The 20502-nt window shown below is 49.9% G+C and overlaps 1 protein-coding gene across 1 annotated transcript; it reads right to left on the bottom strand.

Annotated features, from left to right (window-relative positions):
- Positions 1-14: 14 nt before the first annotated feature.
- On the bottom strand, positions 15-17132 carry CIZ1 (CDKN1A interacting zinc finger protein 1). Its single transcript, XM_075578585.1, has 16 exons — positions 16919-17132; positions 15674-15793; positions 15444-15571; positions 14447-14616; positions 11745-11898; positions 10120-10186; positions 8135-8172; positions 7384-7445; positions 5375-5542; positions 4101-4225; positions 3839-3923; positions 3359-3472; positions 3047-3205; positions 2284-2353; positions 1370-1491; positions 15-615 (listed from the first exon to the last, which is right to left on the bottom strand). Exons 2-16 carry the CDS (start codon positions 15775-15777, stop codon positions 124-126), a joined length of 2058 nt encoding a protein of 685 aa, XP_075434700.1. The 5' UTR covers positions 15778-15793; positions 16919-17132; the 3' UTR covers positions 15-123.
- Between the last annotated feature and the right edge of the window lie 3370 nt (positions 17133-20502).

Genomic DNA, 20502 nt, shown 5'->3' with positions numbered 1-20502 from the left:
ACACAGCACCCAGGTCCCATTCTAAATCCACGTTTATTATCCTAAAAAAAAGAAGAAGAGTTCGCGTTGAGGTTCTTTGTTTCCGGTTTGAAGCATTTGCAGTAAGCGCTACGCATTCCGTGCCTATCGGAGTTTGTGCCGGGAGGAGCGCCTGCAGCTGGAGCCGGAGATGTCCTCTTGGGGTGCACAGGTCTCCTGCTCGGGTGGGGTGTTTATGGGCTCTTCCTCCTGCGAGTGGCTCTCCGGATCTTTTTGGGTGAGCAGAGTTTCTGGCTCCAGCACAGACCCTGCGTCTTCTTCACTCGTCGTCACTAGACTATCCGCAGCTGCGCCGGGATCTCTGCTGGCGACGGAAGAGGTCTCCCTCTCTTCCGCCAACGCCAGGTCTCCGCCTTTCTCATCGGCCAGGCTTTCTGCTCTTGCAGGAGGACCTGCGTCTCCGCTACGCTCACCTTGCACGGTTTCGGGGTCGGCCTCTGTTTGCTCGGCCGCGTTCAGCTCCTCTCCTGGCTGCTCCTCGCAGGGAGCTGGCTCATCCGCCTGACTGGCCGGTTTCGGGGTGTGAGAGGCAGACTCTCGCTGTGCAGCCATGCGGTTCTTGGCTGCTTTGTACCTCTGTGCAAACACAAAGTGGGAGACAAGGAACATTTTAAAATCGCAGGAATAACCGGATCCCGGAACTGACGGGTGACTCGAGGCCAGACGACCGCGTCTCTTCCATAGCTTGCGTAAACTCTCTACTAAGGCTAAACAACTCTAGTCCTCCAGGGCCACCAACAGGTCAGGTGTTCAGGGTATCCCAGCTTCCACCTGTGCTGAAGCTGGGATATCCTGAACACCTGACTTGGTGGTGGCCCTTGAGGACTGGAGTTGTGCTCTACACAGAGGACTGTGATCCATTTCTCTGCTGCACCTAGAAAGTGAACACGGTCAGTCCCTCTTCTGCAGCTAATGTCCCTGACACTGCCAACAGTTTGCAGCGCTGTGCCTTTTAATTCCATATTGCCCCATTGCCCAGGGCGCAATGGGATCCTGCTCGCGGTTTCGCAGAAGGCGGAGGCAGATGAGTAAGAAGATTAATAAAGGGCGGGAGCACAAATTCTTATTACCAGGAGGGTCAATCCTTGTTTGCACCCAAACCTCCAGCTGCACAAGCACACCCGAGTGTGCAGACGGCCGCTGGCGGGACTTAGGGAAATTAGCCAGACACGATGGTGAGAGATGCCGGAAGAGATCTATGAAGTGGGAGGCAACAGCTAAGGGTGCTAGGGGGGGGGAAAGGTGAGCTGGTAATGAGATGGCAGGGGACATCACAAGGGAACAGACAGGACAACGGAGGCCGGGCCATGCAGCAGAAGAAGGATCTAACCTGGACGTTCTGAAAATGCATCAGGGACTTGCAGTGTGTGTGCCGGGCAGCAGAGTCGCTAGGGTAGTATTTGTGACACAGCCTGCAGAGATAACCCGCGACGGGGACCACAAAGTCCAGGCCTGTGAAACGGGATGGCAAATCACAGAGAATGGAGATCAAAAGGGATAACACACAAACACACGCACACACAAATGAGAGAGCATGTTAAGGGCAACCAAGGGAAGTCATGGTGTTAAAGGGACCCACAGACACAGCAGTGAGAGGAGGTGAGAAGCAAATCCCATGAGCGTACACCAAGGGTGGCCAACAACCATCCTCAAGGGCCAGCAACAGGTCTGCTTTTCAGGATATCCCTGCTTCAGCACAGGTGGCTCAATCAGAAGCTCAGTCGAAAACTGAGCCACCTGTGCTGAAGCAGGGATAGCCAACTCCGGTCCTCAACCTTACCTGTTGGTGGTCCCTCTCAGGATATCCCTGCTTCAGCACAGGTGGCTGAATCAGTGGCTCAGTCAAAGGCTGCACCCCCTGTGCTGAAGCTGGGACATCCCAAAAACCTGACCTGTTGGTGGCACTCGAGGACTGGAGTTGGCCGCCATTGGTGTATACAATGAAGTGGGAAACCACCCAAGACTGGGAGCAGTCTCCTATTATCCACAAGCGAAGGACAGGTGACAGGTTCTGGCGGGAGGCCGGGAGAAGGTTCATCGGAAGATGGGCATTGCTACTTCAACGCAGAAGGGCGGACGCAGTGGTTGAATCTTTATAGGGGGCCTCCCGAGCTCCGATACCTGCAGCGGCGGACGCGCGCGCGCGTGTGTGTCAACAATGCCTAGCGCCTGAAGTCTCAAGGTCACGGGGATAAAGTAGATCACTGCGGAGTATCCAGCAGGACGCCAACTTGCGGTACTCACCATACGCAGTGTCGGCGCTGTACTCCTCCCCGCCTTCAGAATCAGCAAAACGGATCTCCTCCGCCCCATCCTACATGGAAATCAGCGGCACGTTAGGAAACGCATCTCCTCCAACCCCCCCGTGTAAGAGCGTTGCGACCGCGGGCAGCTTCTTTTTCCGGGGACGCTATAGCGCTATAGCAAGGGGGGCTCAACACCAGTCCTCAGGACCCTCCCACGGGTCAGGTTTTCAGGATATCCCTGCTTCAGCACAGGTGGCTCAATCAGAGGCTCAGTCTCCGACTGAGCCTCTGATTGAGCCACCTGTGCTGAAGCAGGGATATCCTGAAAACCCGACCTGTTGGGGGGGGGGGGGGTGGCGGGAGGGTGGGCTTGAGGACTGGGCTCTTCAACTGGCGGTCCCCGAAGGCCAAATGCAGCCCACCACCAGGGGTGATCAATATGGCCCTTAGACTCTGCTGAAAAAACTAGTTGCTTACGGCAGCCGAGTGCGGCTTTTCCCACTGAAACCCCCGTGTAAGTTAACGGAATGTAAATGTATATGGTGCAGGTGTTATAAACGCAAGCAAAATGTTACAATACCGACTTCCAAGTCTTTAAATGCATCCAAACACACATTACAATGGGCTTGTGACCCCTCTACTACTCAGTGCTTCCTGACGTGACCCCTTTGGGGCAGTATTAGAACAGAGAAGTGTAATCGCTGGTCTCCGTGAATCTCTTCTTCCCTCCCCCACCCCCCCTCAATTCGACCACTTCTTACCAGGAGACCTTCTGTGTCCGCAGAACTGTCATCCTCGCTGATTCCCTCCTCTTCTTCATCGTCGTCATCGTCCTCGTCTTCAAAACAGCCCACCGCGTCCACCGTGATCATCTCCTCCGACTCGTCGGGACCCCACGGCTCCTTCTCCAGCAGCCTGACCTGCAGAGGAACACGCAAACCCCCCCCCCGGTGTCACCGGACGATCACGGGAGCAACACTGCAACTACACGCCGTGCAGAGGGCGGGAGAGCTTTCAGCCAGGGTTCCCCGGAGCTGCAATGGAGGTTTACCCAGGGACAGGAGCACGGTTACCTCCTGAGACTTCAGCTTGTGCTCCGGTGACTTCATGTGTTCCACGAACTTGCGCGGGGTCTTGAAGTGGCGGCTGCAGACGGTGCAGAACGGTCTCAGGGAGCGCTTGGCTAACTGAGGGCAGTAAGAAGGGGGGGGGGCGGGTCACTTTCGGAACAGTGTAAGGCCCTTTGTTCAGAGGTCAGAGGTATATACCGATTACAAGCCAATGCTAGTCCTGATGAAGGTCCACATTCTGATTTAAATGTGGACACAAAGGCCGTAGTTAATGGGCATTTAGGTATACTATGTCTTAGCATCACTTAGTCAACATGGCGCTAAGTGTCATGTGCCTGTAGTTATTTGTTGGCACACCTCTTTGCAGTAGAAGTGTTACATTGTTATATCAGTGAAGTGCCCTCTCCCCTCTTCTATGATCAACCCAAACTGATAACCACCCTGGCATCTCTTTACACCCCAGCCGACTGCTAAGCTCAGCACCTTGTGTTCCGGCGTCCGGCGATGTTTGATGAGGTCAGAGCTGAAGTGAACCTGGCAGACATTGCACCACCTCACCTGCTTCTTCCTGCAGAGACAGAACCACCATGAGTCATATGGGTTGTCCCAGAGCCATCATGTGAAAAGTGGGTTGTCCCAGGGCCAATGGGTTGTCCCAGAACCACGTGTTCCTCTACCCACCCCGCACTGTTAATCTCCTGCATTCTGCTTCTAACTGTATGTGGAGTTTGTGGCCGCCACTTACCCATCTCTCCCAGCTGCGCTATCCCTGGCGGTGGGCAGCAGGGTGACCAAGCAGGCTTTGCTGATGTGCTGGATCTCCTGGAACCGCTGGTGATGCCGAGCGGTGACCAGATGAGACTGGAAAGCCTAGGTCATAAGGTGAGATGGGTCAGCATAGCTCTCTGCTTGCGATCCAGAGAAGGGACAACACAAAGAGCATCTTTGTCTACCCCCTCTCGGCTTAGTATGACAGCTGGTTTTAATATGAAAATAAATAGGTGTGTTTAATTTTAACCCCTACAATGCCAGAAGGACCAACATCCCTTCGCTCTGCGGTGCAGGCAACTCATGAATTGTCCATCAGGAAAGCATTGTCAGAGACAAACGCTTGAACACGAGACCTTGTGCCGGAACTGAGCAGGGGCAATTTGGGGCAGTATCAAGACGTTTAGCTTCTTTAATGCATTGAACAACCTCCCAACAGGAAGGGCAGGTGGTAAAGGAGTGAAACATGCTTGTGATAGGAAATAAAAAGCAGACGTGAATAGGATCTTCCAAGGAGGAAAAAAGGGATTTATTAATTACATTCTAAAAAAACACAAGACAAAAACCGACTGGGAATCTCCTCCCACGCATTTCGCACACAATAGGCGCTTTCTCAAGGAGCACAAAATTGGTGTGAAACGCGTGGGAGGAGATTCCTTGTCTGTTTTTTGTCTTGTGTTTTTTTGGAATTTAATTAACAAATAGTTTTCATTTTCATCATTCTCTGGTGTTTCTCGGGGGTTTGAGGTTCCACCAATCCCCCCTTTTTTTTCCCCCTCGACATTTCCTACGAGATTGAAGAGACGCTTACGGGCTACACAGATTCCTCTACAGCGCCAGCTGATCGAGCGCGCGGCAGGCCGGAGGAGCGACGGTGAATAACAGCGAGCACAGGCGGCCCCACGCCGATTTCTAAACGAGGTACTGGTGGAGACCTGCGATCCCAGCTACGGGTAATATTTTTGCCCCTAGTTGGGTAGGTCATATATAGCCTATTATGTGTCTTCCTGTCTCCTTTCAACAAATAGACTACTACTGTATTGGATTCTACTTTGTATTTATCCTGTTTTGTTGTCATACCCCTTAATATTGAGATATACCAGAGACTCATGCTTGGTGCTCTCCCTTGAGCTTATACTCGGCTGTTGATTCTATTGATGAATAGAATGTTACTGGGCAGAGTGGGTGGGAGGGATGTCTGTGTTTGGCAGGGATGTCTGGGATTAGCGATTCTCCCGTTTTGTCCTTTACCTGCAGACTGTGGCAGTTGGTTTTGCAGATGTAGCAGCAGAAGCTGGGCCCAGACTGCGCGGCGCTGCTGCCCGCGTTCACTGCAGGTGTTAGGGCCGTGTTGCTAATCGTCCGACTCTCACTTCTCTGCTGAATGGTGACTTTCAGGGCACGGCCTGCGCTGACCCCCTGGCAGAAGCAAACACAACTGGCCGGTCACCATAGTGCAGGACACATCGTGCAAGAGAGCACGAGTTACACGTGAAACAGGACAAGGAAACGCGAGAGAGCAGGGATCACACGTGAGACAGGACAGGCAAACACGAGAGCATGGATAACACGTGAAATAGAACAAGGGGACACGAGAACAGGGATCACATGAGACAGGACAGATAAAGAGACAAGGGAGGCACGGATCAGGTGTAAAACAGGACAGGCAAGCACAAATCGCACATGAAATGTGACAGGAACACGAGCACACGTGAGACAAGACAGGCAAACACGAGAGCATGGTTCACACGTGAGACAGGACAGGCAAAAAAAAGCGCACGGATCAGATGTGAGACAGGACAGGCAAACACGAGAGCATGGATCACACGTGAGACAGGACAGGCAAACACGAGAGCATGGATCACACGTGAGACAAGAAAGGCAAACACGAGACAAGTGCAAAGGATATATATCAATAGTGGCGCTCTACTTATAATTAAAACATGTGTTAACACAATAGTAACAATGCAAAACCAAATTGAATATAAATGTAGTGATACAAACAAACTCTTTTGATGCAGCTGTGACCCAAAGCAGGATTGCTCTCTCAATCCCAGGTAGGTATGAAGAAGTGGTGGTCGATGGGAAGAGCAAAACATGTGGAAACAAAAAATATATATCTAATGGTGCAGTGTAGTTATATTACAAGTGAATATGTCTTCTTAAGGCCTATAGCTGTTATACTCACAAAAGTGAGAATCGATCTGAGTGTGTAACAGTATCTTTAGATATTGCCTCTTCAATTTTGAGGACGAGTTTGCCAACTTCAGCAATGATGTATGTATGGATTCCTTAAATGGTTAAGCACAGAGAACCAAACATAGTGCAGACTGTATAAAACTGTATTAGAATGGTAAGTATATTACAATACACTCACATGGTTTAAGTTGTTATTAGGCCTTTGGATACACAATTGATCTCGCCTCCGGTTCAGCTGTCTGCTTCTCCTCTGCTCGGCGTGCGTCTCAAAAAAACGCAGCCGTGAGACGCACGCCGAGCAGAGGAGAAGCAGACAGCTGAACCGGAGGCGAGATCAATTGTGTATCCAAAGGCCTTATAACAACTTAAATCATGTGAGTGTATTGTAATATACTTACCATTCTAATACAGTTTTATACAGTCTGCACTATGTTTGGTTCTCTGTGCTTAACCATTTAAGGAATCCATACATACATCATTGCTGAAGTTGGCAAACTCGTCCTCAAAATTGAAGAGGCAATATCTAAAGATACCGTTACGCACACAGATCGATTCTCACTTTTGTGAGTATAACAGCTATAGACCTTAAGAAGACATATTCACTTGTAATATAACTACACTGCACCATTAGATATATATTTTTTGTTTCCACATGTTTTGCTCTTCCCATCGACCACCACTTCTTCAGGCAAACACGAGAGCATGGATCACACGTGAGACAGGACAGGCAGACACGAGAGCATGGATCACACGTGAGACAGGATAGGCAAACACGAGAGAGCACGGATCACACAAGACAGGACAGGCAAACACGAGAGAGCACAGATCACACAAGACAGGACAGGCAAACACGAGAGCACGGATCACACGTGAGACAGGACAGGCAAACACGAGAGCATGGATCACGTGAGACAGGACAGGCAGACACGAGAGCACGGATCACACGTGAGACAGGACAGGCAAACAAGAGCGCACAGATCACACATAAGACAGGACAGGTAAACCCTAAAGAGACCCCACACACCTGCAGTCCTAGACCCTCATACCTTCCCACTACCCACCTCCGGAGGCTCGGACTCCACACTGCGCCCTGCTGCTCCCTCCTCCTCTTCCTCCGTTATCCCTGTAACGGGATCCAGAATATGAAAACAAAACATTTTCGTTCTGCAGGATTTGCACAAGATCTGCCGTTACAAACCGGGGAATCTAGCATCCGAACCGCTATACGGCCCCGCGGGAGCCGGACGTCCAACGTGTTACTTAATTATAACAAGGCAGGAAGCGGTAAACGCGCGTTTCATACAAGGATTTACCCAACATCCCACTGTGAGGCTATTAAAACCCGGAGCCTTCTCTGCACTTTTTATTAAAAATATTCTTTAACCCTGTCTGCGCTGAAGGCCTTTAAAATGCACAGCGCTGTGATAACGCAGAAAGCACTCGCAGGGGTAGAGGAGCCGTTCCTCTTAGCAACATATATTGTATTATCCAAATACTCCGCAAAGTAACACAATTACCATTTGCATCCCATTTGAAGAGCTAAGAAACAGGACAAATTGTAAGCCACAAAGCGTAACTCCGACCACAACGCGAGGAATTCCCCTGGGATACACACGTCCTGTCTTCCTAGGCGCTGGGCAGAGATCCGATACCCCGGTGCTGACCCGTTTTTTAGCATTTCGCTGTTTTTAGAGCCGCAGTTTTACCCAATGTGCAATAATCTCGCAGTTTATACATTTTCTTGTATTATAGGAACATTTCTTCAGGGTATCATCATGCCACATTCATAATCAAATACATGGAGTTCCTTACCTCCGGCCTGGAAGTCTGTGTCCACACCAGTCTTTGAGCTGCCAAGAGAACAGAAACCCGCTGATCATTCATACTGTAAGTGGAATAATAAGTGTCCTGAGAGCGGCCTGCAGCCCCAAACCTTTGGCCATCCCAGCAGCCCACTCTCTCTCCCCAAGACAGAGGGAGCTGAGATGGTGCTGGCATGGATCGTAGCATCTCCCCTCTCCATCAGCTGCTTAATAACACTCCGTTGATAAATACAGTTCTGCCCGCTCCTCTCCTGCGCTGATAAATACAGTACTGCCCGCTCCCCTCCTGCGCTGATAAATACAGTACTGCCCGCTCCCCTCCTGTCCTGATAAATACAGTACTGCCCGCTCCTCTCCTGATAAATACAGTTCTGCCCGCTCCTCTCCTGCGCTGATAAATACAGTACTGCCCGCTCCTCTCCTGCGCTGATACAGTACTGCCCGCTCCTCTCCTGCGCTGATAAATACAGTACTGCCCGCTCCTCTAATGCGCTGATAAATACAGTACTGCCCGCTCCTCTCCTGTGCTGATAAATACAGTACTGCCCGCTCCTCTCCTGTGCTGATACAGTACTGCCCGCTCCTATGCTGATAAATACAGTACTGCCCGCTCCTCAGGTGTGATAAATACAGTACTGCCCGCTCCTCAGGTGTGATAAATACAGTACTGCCCGCTCCCCTCCTGCGCTGATACATACAGTACTGCCCGCTCCCCTCCTGCGCTGATACATACAGTACTGCCCGCTCCCCTCCTGCGCTGATACATACAGTACTGCCCGCTCCCCTCCTGCGCTGATACATACAGTACTGCCCGCTCCCCTCCTGCGCTGATACATACAGTACTGCCCGCTCCCCTCCTGCGCTGATACATACAGTACTGCCCGCTCCCCTCCTGCGCTGATACATACAGTACTGCCCGCTCCTCTCCTGCGCTGATACATACAGTACTGCCCGCTCCTCTCCTGCGCTGATACATACAGTACTGCCCGCTCCTCTCCTGCGCTGATAAATACAGTACTGCCCGCTCCTCTCCTGCGCTGATAAATACAGTACTGCCCGCTCCTCTCCTGCGCTGATAAATACAGTACTGCCCGCTCCTTTCCTGCGCTGATAAATACAGTACTGCCCAATCCTCTCCTGCGCTGATACATACAATACTGCCCGCTCCTCTCCTGCGCTGATCAGTAGTTTCCAGTGCAAGAAGAGGTGCAGGAAAGTCTTCACTGTGCACCACACACACACACATATATATATATGCCCTTTTAATATACCATGTTGCCTAGCACAACCTTAGAGGGTGGGATACAGCACAGCGCCAGAGTACCCCCAAACATCCCAATTAACCCAAGTATCATCTCGGTTTCAATCATTTCAGTGCTAGAGCCTCCCTCAACGCATTGTACGCCCCCCGGAACTGAATGGGTTAAAAAAGGACCACTATCATTTTATGCCGTAAAGTGCGAATGCATCAGATATTCAGTTAGAACAAGTCACAGAATGACTACTTTAGGCCTCCCAGGCAGACACATTAAGGGCCTCCGTCTCTTATATCTGAAGAGGCCGCTGGGGAGGAACGGACAGGGGATGATTATAATGGAGCATGAGATAGGAGAGGGGAAGACAGGAGGAGCACAGGGTGTCTGACTCCGCACAGAGAGGGCACAGGGTGCGTGACACCACACAGAGAGGGCACAGGGTGTCTGACTCTGCACAGAGAGGGCATAGCGTGCATGACACCACACAGAGAGGGCACAGGGTGCGTGACGACACACAGAGAGGGCACAGGAGGGTCACAGGCTGCTTGACGTCACACAGAGAGGGCACAGGGTGCGTGATGTCACACAGAGAGGGCACAGAGTGCATGACGCCACACAGAGAGGGCACAGGGTGTCTGACACCACACAGAGAGGGCACAGGGTTAAGGGACGGTGTTAGTGCAGGGTGTTGCGTGCGGCTCGCACTGCGTGGGGTTACCTCCTCGCTCTCTTGCTTGCGGGCTCGGGAGCATCAGAAATGCTGCATTCCATGATATTTTCAGAGTCTGCAACGACAAGTTAATGAAAGCCAGGAAGCAGGCAGGGTACAGAAGCCAAACGGAGAGGCGCATGCAGGGGCAGAAGCAGGGGCAGAAATTAAAGCACAAGTTAAGGGGTTTTAGCCTCAGGTCTGACAATCGTCATGTTTACTCCTCTCTGCCTCACTGTCCTGACATGCGTTACCCTCTCTTTCCTCCAGCATCAGTGTGTGTGTCTGTATTCAACACATTCATGGTTTCTAGATCAGGTTGTGACAACGTTTACCACAGGGGCGGCCAACGCCAGTCCTCAAGGGCCACCAACAGGTCAGGTTTTCAGGATATCCCTGCTTCAGCACAGGTGGCTCAGTCCCTGTGGACTTTCCAGCAGATTGTCCGGTGACAGAGGTTACACTCGACCTATATATTTACACCCTTAATGGGACCCTGCTCTGAGTGACATCACGTTATCTCCACATGCGGAATGGAACATTTGGCCGCGACCCCTCCGCCGCAGCCGACTCGCCGCTGGAATCCCCGCCGCCGGCCACTTCTAAGGTAAGTTTTATTACTGTTTAGGGGGTTTATTACTGTTGTAGGGGGTTAATTAAAGGGGTTTTACCGGTTAGGATAGGGGGTTTATTAAAGGGGTTTTACCGGTTAGGGTAGGGGGTTTATTAAAGGGGTTTTACCGGTTAGGGTAGGGGGTTTATTAAAGGGGTTTTACCGGTTAGGGCGTCTTAGGGTAAGGGGCATAGGGTACGGGGTTTAGGCATTTACCTTAGCGGCACAGTGACCGGCGGCGGGGTGAGTCCCATCGGGGCGCCGCGACCTAATGTCCCCAACCGCTCAACGCGCACGTTAATATTAGTATGGTTCTATATATTTCTGTACCCTAGTGTAACCGGGTACCGGTATTATCTCCTGTGAGGATCCCTATGGTGTCCCGCCGGGATGAATCATTACATGGCTGGCCTGGGATTGGCTGGCCTGGGCATGGCTGGCCTGGGCATGGCTGGCCTGGGCATGGCTGGCCTGGGATTGGCTGGCCTGGGATTGGCTGGCCTGGGATTGGCTGGCCTGGGATTGGCTGGCCTGGGATTGGCTGGCCTGGGATTGGCTGGCCTGGGTATGTGATTAGCATTGATACTGTTGGGCGTCTACACCGATGTCTGGGAGGAAATAAATGATCGGTGTTATATTTGATATACATCAGGCGTGTGTCCTGTTTTTGGAAGATTTCCGCACCCTACGGGATATTTTGTTTCTGTTACATTTGATCACCAGCCTCACATACGCTTTGTGACTCTCTATACTGCGGATTTGACCCTGTCTCGTTAACCCCTTCAATGCCAGAGGGGCCTGCCCCGCATGGCAAAGCAGAGAAGGGGTTAGGTCAGGGGTGGGCAACTCCAATCCGCAAGGAACACCAACAGGTCAGGTTTTCAGGATATCCCTGCTTCAGCAGCCTGTGCTGAAGCAGGGATATCATTTAAACCTGACTTGTAGGTTGCCCTTGAGGACTGGAGTTGCCCACCCCTAAGTTGGGCGATCGGACGCCCCATGGGTGCTGGCAGTTACTCACCGTCTGGGGAGCTGGCATTCTCGTCTGCCTCGGACGCTGCCGGCGGAAGCTCCGCGTCCTCTTTTTCTGAGCGCTTGTCGTCGCCGCCGCGTCTGGCCTGAAAGGACGGGCCCCGCTCGCCCTCCCTCTTACGGTCATAGCCTCTGTACTGATCCTGTGAGGAGGCACAAATTCATGCAGGGGACTTGTAACAGGAGCCTTAACTCCCGTCTAATAGGGCTTCAATAGAAAGCCTGTATTGGTCTGAGGAATCCAGCAGGGAGCTGGTTAATTGCAGCCAGAGACAATTCTACATATATTGTGAGTGGATAAGCAAAATTGTAAACTAAGGGCAGGGACATGTTTATCAGCTTAAATATAGCTGAATTACACCTTATTTTAAAATGTAAAAAAGAAAAATAACAGACAAATATTTTTAAATAATGTTCCAAACATTTAAACAAAAACTTTGAAGGATTTTACTATAATATATATATATATATATATATATATATATATATATATATATATATATATATATATATATATATATATATATTATAGTAAAATCCTTCAAAGTTTTTGTTTAAATGTTTGGAACATTATTTAAAAATATTTGTCTGTTATTTTTCTTTTTTACATTTTAAAATAAGGTGTAATTCAGCTATATTTAAGCTGATAAACATGTCCCTGCCCTTAGTTTACAATTTTGCTTATCCACTCACAATATATGTAGAATTGTCTCTGGCTGCAATTAACCACACACAAAGGAGAAAAGTCGCTAACACTATATGAATACAAAGGCTAACTCAGAACCCAAAAATAAGTATAATACTAATGTCAAAGTTATCACAACCAAAACAAAGACTAATATAATTATGAGGGAAAAACCTGGGGGTGCTGAGGCATAAAAATATATAAAACACACAAAAAGACTGACAAGATCCCTATAAATAGCACTCACAATAAACCTAGAATAACTCAATGTAAATAACAAAGAAAAGTCAGCAAGGAAAATATGGCACAGATTTATATGAAGTGCCCGAAGCTTCAGGATGGCGCTCTCCCCGATCCCGTTGCAGTGTAAATGTTACTACCGAACCCCAGGTGCTAGAGATGTAACACTCAATGAGGTTTAACACACAAAAACAAACCGGCGGGACATGACCAGGGGCAAGATATTAATTGGTGAGGGGGGTGCTGGAGGTGAATTTGTATTTGGGATTTGTTGTTTATCAATACATTATGAATATCATCAAACATAATTAGATAACATGCGTTAAAGCCGCAATACTACATTCCCCTCCTTTTTTATTTTCCTTTGTTCTCATATTTGTATATGTAGAGCCTGTGGCAATGTATCATTCTACATTCTCACCTAAGCTGACAATCGTTTGCTGCTCCTGCTATAAATCTGTCAAAATACTGATTGTGTGCCTAACTAAATGGCCGCCTTTCAGTTCCAATCAATCCTTCAGTCAGTTTAACTCAGCAGCTACAATGTATCCGGATATTACTAAGGCAACATTATCTATTGTTACAGTTTGCAGCTCAAACTGCTGGGAACATTGGGAACATTGGCAACAAATGATCAAACACAGGAAAATGTTGCAAAAATCTTGCACTGCCGAGGAGGTGGGTTAAAGCCTGCTATAGGAATCAAAGGATGCGTTAAAACTCTTTAAAAAATGGCATTAAGAGTCGGGGGGAAATAGTCACTATTATCTAATACTACAGAACTGATTTATTTAAAACAAATTCTATATAGATATATCTACTTCACATGTTGCTGCTTTAATATTCAGCGGACCACATGAAAAAGTAAACATTTCATTCTCACTGGATACAAAGACGTAAAATTGTTACATAGAGGGAGACGTCGTATATTTCTAACAAAGCCGATTACAGCTCTGTGGGGCTGCCCCCTTAAAACATGTCACAGTGCCAATACTCTCTGGTGACCCATGGGGGGTGGAGAGCACCCTGCTGTGTCCCTGCTGTGTAAAAACGGCGAAACATGTAGAGCTTTTCAGCCCATACCGAAGGGGAAGAACAACTGAGGTCCACCCCTGCCATCAGATCCGGAAGTTCGCTGAACAACCGGAAGTGACGCAACGGGAGTGCCTGGCGTGGATGCGAGAGTATTGCGGTGGAGCAGAGGATAGTGAGGAACTCAAAAGGATCGCGACCAGATGAGCACCCACTACCTATAATATCATACTGCCTACCTCGATCATATGAAGTGTAAGCCTGCATTTTTTGAATCCCCTTTTAATACTAAATACCATCTGCACTATATGGTCTCTTTTCTTCTTTTTTTCTCCTTGGAGGTTGGGGGCTGGTGGCTGCTGTATACACAGGGAACATCCACCCCTTAAGTTGGATGACTGCCTGAATTTGACTGCTCTATTGTGAGTAGTCATTTTTGAGCTTTGTTTGCACAAATTTATTCACAACAGTATTACACTATGTAGTGTTTCTTTATTTCATAACTACGAGGCGAGCTGCCCTGATTTGTTGGAGGATCACCTGGTGCAAGACGAGTGGAACAGTCTTTATCAAGGGTTGCAGTTTGTTTCTAAGTTTCTTAATTTTTTTTCTTTAGATCACTTGATTGTTATTATTATCACATTGCTTTATTATTCACACGTGTGGTTGAATTGTATATTGTCACATTTAGGGTGTGTTAGAGCGCTATTGTTAGTTTTTTCACTGTGTCCCACCTTGTGATACATGCGGTGGTGCTGCTGCTGGAATGGATGTCCGGGGAACCCCATCTGCGGAGCCTTCACCGTCACCCCCAGAGGGGGGGTGCCCAGGATGGAATGGTGGGAGGCCGGGGGGAAGAAGTGTGGCATCGGGGGGCCCCCCATGCTCAGACTGCGCAGGTTACCTGCACAAAAACACAACAAGGACCCCCCCGTTAACGTGCCCCCAACACACACACACCGAACGCGGGAGATCTGAGCCAGTCACTGAGCTTTATATAGGAGGGGTTTAACAAGGAAGCATGTTTACAGAGAGAGAGAAGAGCTAGAACTAGCGGTCATTCTCTGACGCTGGAGGGTGGCAGCTCCGGGGAAATGTGAGGGCGTGCTTCACAGAAAGGGTGGTGGATTCGTGGAATAGTCTCCCAGCAGAGGTGGTCGGGGGTATCACAGTAAGGGAATGCAAACATGCTTGGGATACATGTAAGACCAAACCCGAAATATGAAAGCAAGTCCAGGGATCAAATCGGGTCTGAGGTCTCACAGCAGATAGGAAAATGGGCAGCCACGGGGGGACCACGTGCTTCTTATCTGCCGTCAAACTCTGTTTGTCTCTTATCTGAGCCCTGATGCCTGTCCCAGGTGGTGTCAGAATGGCGGGTAAATTGGCTACAACAGGGGTTCCCAACTCCAGTCCTCAAGACCACCCAACAGGTCCAGTTTTAAGACTATCCCAGCTTCAGCATAGGTGGCTCAGATTGTGCCACCTGTGCTGAAGCAGGGATATCCCTAAAACCTGACCTGTTGGTGGCCCTTGAGGACTGGCGTTGAGCCCCCCTGGCCTAGAACATACAGTACTCATTTTTCCAAACACCGAGGGCTATGTGCCAGGGGCCATTTTGAAGCAACAATGTCCCCTTCTGCCTTTTGATCCGTTTTAGTTTTGCAGCCTCTCCTGGGATGTAACCTCTCGTGCAAAGCGGCGAGCCGGGCCCGGGACGTGCCGCCTTACCTTGCATGTGCTGCATGAGCAGAGCCCGCTGTAACATAGGGTGAGCATTGAGGAGTCTCGCTGGGTTGGGCGCCCGTAGAGCCAGCATCTGCGGCGGCTGCTGGTGCTGTGCGGGAGGTGGCATCGGCCTGGCAAGAGAGAGACCAGCGGCATGAGTACTGGAGGCACAAGTTAGGGCACACAGCAAAGTGAGGCTGCGGGACCAGACACAACAAGCAGTGTTATCTCACCTGGGCCCTGGATGGTGCTGCGGTGCAGGAGGTGGGTGCTGTTGCTGCTGCAGAAGCTGCTGAAGCTGCATCAGCTGATGGAACTGCTGCTGTTGGTTAAACATCTCTCCAGGAAGCAGCCTGAGGATAAAGGAAAGAGGCTAAATAGAAGCTGAGCTTCCCCCGGATGCCCAAGTCCAATCCAGATACACAGTGATGTCGATAGCACGCGTGCACGCCATGTAACCCAACTCAGTGCAGCGTGTTCACCCCGTCATGATAATATAACTATACCCAATGCCCCCTCTATCCTAATAAAGCAACTGCACACATACACCCCAATACAGTGTGTGTACCGCTCCTAACCCCTATTACAATCCCTATGCACTGTGAACCTGGCACCCATACCCATCCATCCCTCACTCAGCACCCACACCCATCCATCCCTCACTCACTCACTCGGCACCCGTACCCATCCATCCCTCAGTCGGCACCCATTCCCATCCATTCCTCACTCGGCACCCATACCCATCCTTCCCTCACTCAGCACCCATACCCATCTATCCCTTACTTGGCACCCATACCCATCCATCCCTCACTCGGCACCCATACCCATCAATCAATCACTCGGCACCCATACCCATCCATCCCTCACTCAGCACCCATACCCATCCATCCCTCACTCAGCACCCATACCCATCCACCCCTCACTCGGAACCCATACCCGTCACTCACTCACTCGGCACCCATACCTATCCATCCCTCACTCAGCACCCATACCCATCCATCCCTCACTCAGCACCCATACCCATCAATCACTCACTCGGCACCCAGACCCATCAATCACTCACTCAGCACCCATACCTATCCATCCCTCACTCACTCGGCACCCATACCCATCCATCCCTCACTCAGCACCCATACCCATCCATCCCTCACTCACTCACTCGGCACCCATACCTATCCATCCCTCACTCAGCACCCATACCCATCCATCCCTCACTCAGCACCCATACACATCCATCCCTCACTCAGCACCCATACCCATCCATCCCTCACTCGGAACCCAGACCCATCAATCACTCACTCAGCACCCATACCTATCCATCCCTCACTCACTCGGCACCCATACCCATCCATCCCTCACTCAGCACCCATACCCATCCATCCCTCACTCACTCGGCACCCATCCATTCCTCACGCAGCACCCATTCCTCACCCATGCACATTACACCCCCCCGTGTAAAACCCCTCCTGCTCTCTCACCAGCTCTCACAGGGAGCCCGCGTGCTGGATGAATGCGATGTATTCCCCTCAGTCCGTGCTGCCCTGTGTGTGCGGCTGCCCCCTCTCTCTGCAGCCTGCTCCCTGCCCCCTCTCTCCTGCCCGCTGCCCTGTGTGTGCAGCTGCCCCCTCTCTCTGCTCCGGGCCTTCTCCAGCACACACAATGGGAGGAGAAAGCACCAGCGCAGCGCTGAGCTCCCCCTGCTGGGGAGGAGGACTCACTGCACGCTCTGTCACAATGACACATGCTCCCTATTGTCTGACTGATACAGTATCATGCGGTGTGTTATTATTTATGTGGCAGACAATTTGGGGGGCTGGGGGGGGGGGGGGGACATTTCTCGTGTTCCGGGAAGTTTCACCCGTAAGGGCTCAAATCTAAAAAAAATTGTAATTTCCCGTAAAATCGGAGTACATTGTTTTTCTTCTTGTATATCGCTGACCATGTACCAAGTGCTGTGCATAGACATTGTGCAGGCACAAGTTCCTGTCCCGAGAGCTTACAATCTATGTTCCTGTGAGATAAGGTGACTTGCCCAAGGTCCCGGCTAACACCGGGAATTGAACCAGGCTCGCCGGTCTCCTCTGACTCAGTGTGGTGCTGTTCAGTCGCTGTCTGTGAGAGGGGAGCGATTCGCCAGGAGGACCGCGCACATCACGCAGACGCGCCCGCGGTGTGTGCCACTGACTGCGCCATGATTGTAACATTCACACATAGAAGTGTCTCGTGTTCTATTTCATGTAAACACAAAAATACAACATACAAATATAGCATAAGTATCTGCCGTCTAAATTTAGCATAGGTTCAACTTGATGGACATATGTATTTTTCAACCTCATCTACTATGTCACTATGCCACTTGCCACTATATCACTATATCACTATATCACTATGTCACTATATCACTATATCACTATGTCACTATGCCACTATGCCACTATATCACTATATCACTATGCCACTTGCCACTATGCCACTATGCCACTATGCCACTATATCACTATGTCACTATGCCACTATATCACTATACCACTATGCCACTATGCCACTATATCACTATATCACTATGCCACTATGTCACTATGCCACTATGCCACTATATCACTATGTCACTATGCCACTTGCCACTATGCCACTATGCCACTATGCCACTATGCCACTATGTCACTATGCCACTATGCCACTATGCCACTATGCCACTATGTCACTATGTCACTATGTCACTATGCCACTATATCACTATGTCACTATGCTACTTGCCACTATGCCACTATGCCACTATGCCACTATGCCACTATATCACTATATCACTATGTCACTATGTCAAGGGCCTTAGGCCTTGTCCCCGCTGGCGCTGAGCGCGCTCATGCTTGGAGAGCTCTCCAAGCATGAGCGCCGGGTGGACTTGAAATTTTTGCAAGCGCTCTTTGGGGGGGGGGGGGAGGGGGAGCGCGGGGGGGACGCTGCAGCGGAAGCTGAGCGCGCTGGTAAGTATAACATTTTTATTTACCTAAGCGCCGAGCGCCGGTGAGCGTTTGTGCACGCGCATCGCGTGAGCAGGGACTTGCACACATATATATATATATATATATATATATATATATATATACAAGTCACCTCGCCAAGCGCCGCCCGCTCAGCGAGCTCAGCGCTAGCGGGACGCAGCCTTATTCTATATCTGCCTGAATATCCCCATTGCCGTCTTTCTACAGAATCACCTGCAAAATCTGTTGTCACTGGTGCTCTGAGCTAGGGGTGCCAGGTGTCCAGTATTGAATCTGACTGTCCTGTATTTGGACACTCTGTCCAGTAAAAAATGAGAGGTAATACTGGAAATGTGTGTTTATACCGGTATTACCTCTCTGGGCGTGTATGTGTATACCGGTATTACCTCTCTGGGCGTGTATGTGTATACCTGTATTACCTCTCTGGACATGTATGTGTATACCGGTATTACCTCTCTGGACATGTATGTGTATACCGGTATTACCTCTCTGGACATGTATGTGTATACCGGTATTACCTCTCTGGACATGTATGTGTATACCGGTATTACCTCTCTGGACTTAGTGACCTGATTGGCTTGGGGAGGCCGTGGGATTTCCCAGAGCAGGGAGAGAGGAGGGCTGCTGCTAGGCAGCTTCCTGATTGGTTGCTGCTGGGTAATGTAGCCAATCAAGAGGAGGTGTCAGGAGCCTGGGGGTGGGGTCAAGGAGAGAAGGAAACAGCATGGAGAGGTGTGTGTGTCTCGAGCGCGTCGCACCTTTCATATTGTGTACAGTATTTTTGGAAAAGCCGCCTGGCACCCCTAGGTACTCCCCACCACCTTTTAGATACAATATGTTAAGAAAAAGTTATTTATTGCATAGGATTTTACAGAAAATGCAGATTATAAACCAGGAGACCCAAAATGTGACAGTGGGACAATGTCCCGCGTGTGGGGTAGCCACATACAGTGATATCTGGGAACAATTAAATGAGTCGCTCAGTGGTGATGTCACAGCCTTTGAAGAGGACTAACCCTAGTTCGAGTCTTAGCGCCATCTCTCGTTGTCACCTGGGGCGGGACTTTAGTAATTAGACGGCATAGTGTGATAATCACACACACTACCTGACACGCTAGCCTACCCTACTGCAACTTGGGGCACAAATTGACGCAAATTGTGTCATTTCTGTGTTGCGCTTCAGAGAATCAAAAGCTCTGCTGCAGTTTTTGCGCCGTGTGCGTTTTTGCGATTTGGGGCGTGTCAGTAGGAGGAGTTACGTGATGCACAGGTTATAATGAGATGTATCAGACTCTGCGTCTCCGTGCGTCACCTTCTCCCTTTTCAACCTGCGTCAAAATATCCGCCAGGTGTGAGGCGGCGCTAACTTTTGCGCCAGATGTACGAATCGGGAGCAACAAACATTGTGAAAAATGGCGGCCATGCGTCAGATCAAGGCGTTCCTGTACGTTAATACACGGCCCTTGTGTGATACACACAGCGTTCTCATACATGACACGCGTCGTCCTGACACACAGCAGCCAATGTCACCTACACACTAACCTGATACACAGTATCCTGTGTCACAAAGCCTTTGTATCCAGTGCTGGAGTAGGAGATCAGTGTCCAAAGAAACCTCTTTCTTTGGAGGTACTGCCAACCGTAATTACCCCTTTCAGAGGGGCACGGAATGCACCCCTAGCAAATAAATGCACTAACACCCCCCCCCCCCCCCCCCCCCCCCATTATTCAAAAATAAATTCATGCTCAGGCAGATCGCTTCCGGATCCGGGGAGATAAAAACAAAAAAGATATTTTCTTTCCTGGCAGGATCGCTGTTTCAAGGAGTTAAAAATCAGCTTGTAGATGTACTAAAGAAAAGAATGAGAAAAATAGACTGTAAGCTCTTCAGGGCAGCGGCTACTTGTGTCTGCATTATTTTTTACTTATATAGAAAGTAAACGGTTATGATCAGGGCTGGTTTAACCAATAGGCAAACTAGGCGGTCGTCTATAGCAGCAAAAAAACCTGGCGATTCCGTGTAGCAGCACGGCCACCGATAAGGGGGGTACAGCTGGGAC

This window comes from Ascaphus truei, chromosome 21, assembly GCF_040206685.1.
Source record: "Ascaphus truei isolate aAscTru1 chromosome 21, aAscTru1.hap1, whole genome shotgun sequence".
NCBI classification, from domain to species: domain Eukaryota; kingdom Metazoa; phylum Chordata; class Amphibia; order Anura; family Ascaphidae; genus Ascaphus; species Ascaphus truei.
The sequence above is the reverse complement of the archived record's forward strand: the minus strand, read 5'-3'. Positions and strand labels throughout refer to the sequence as shown.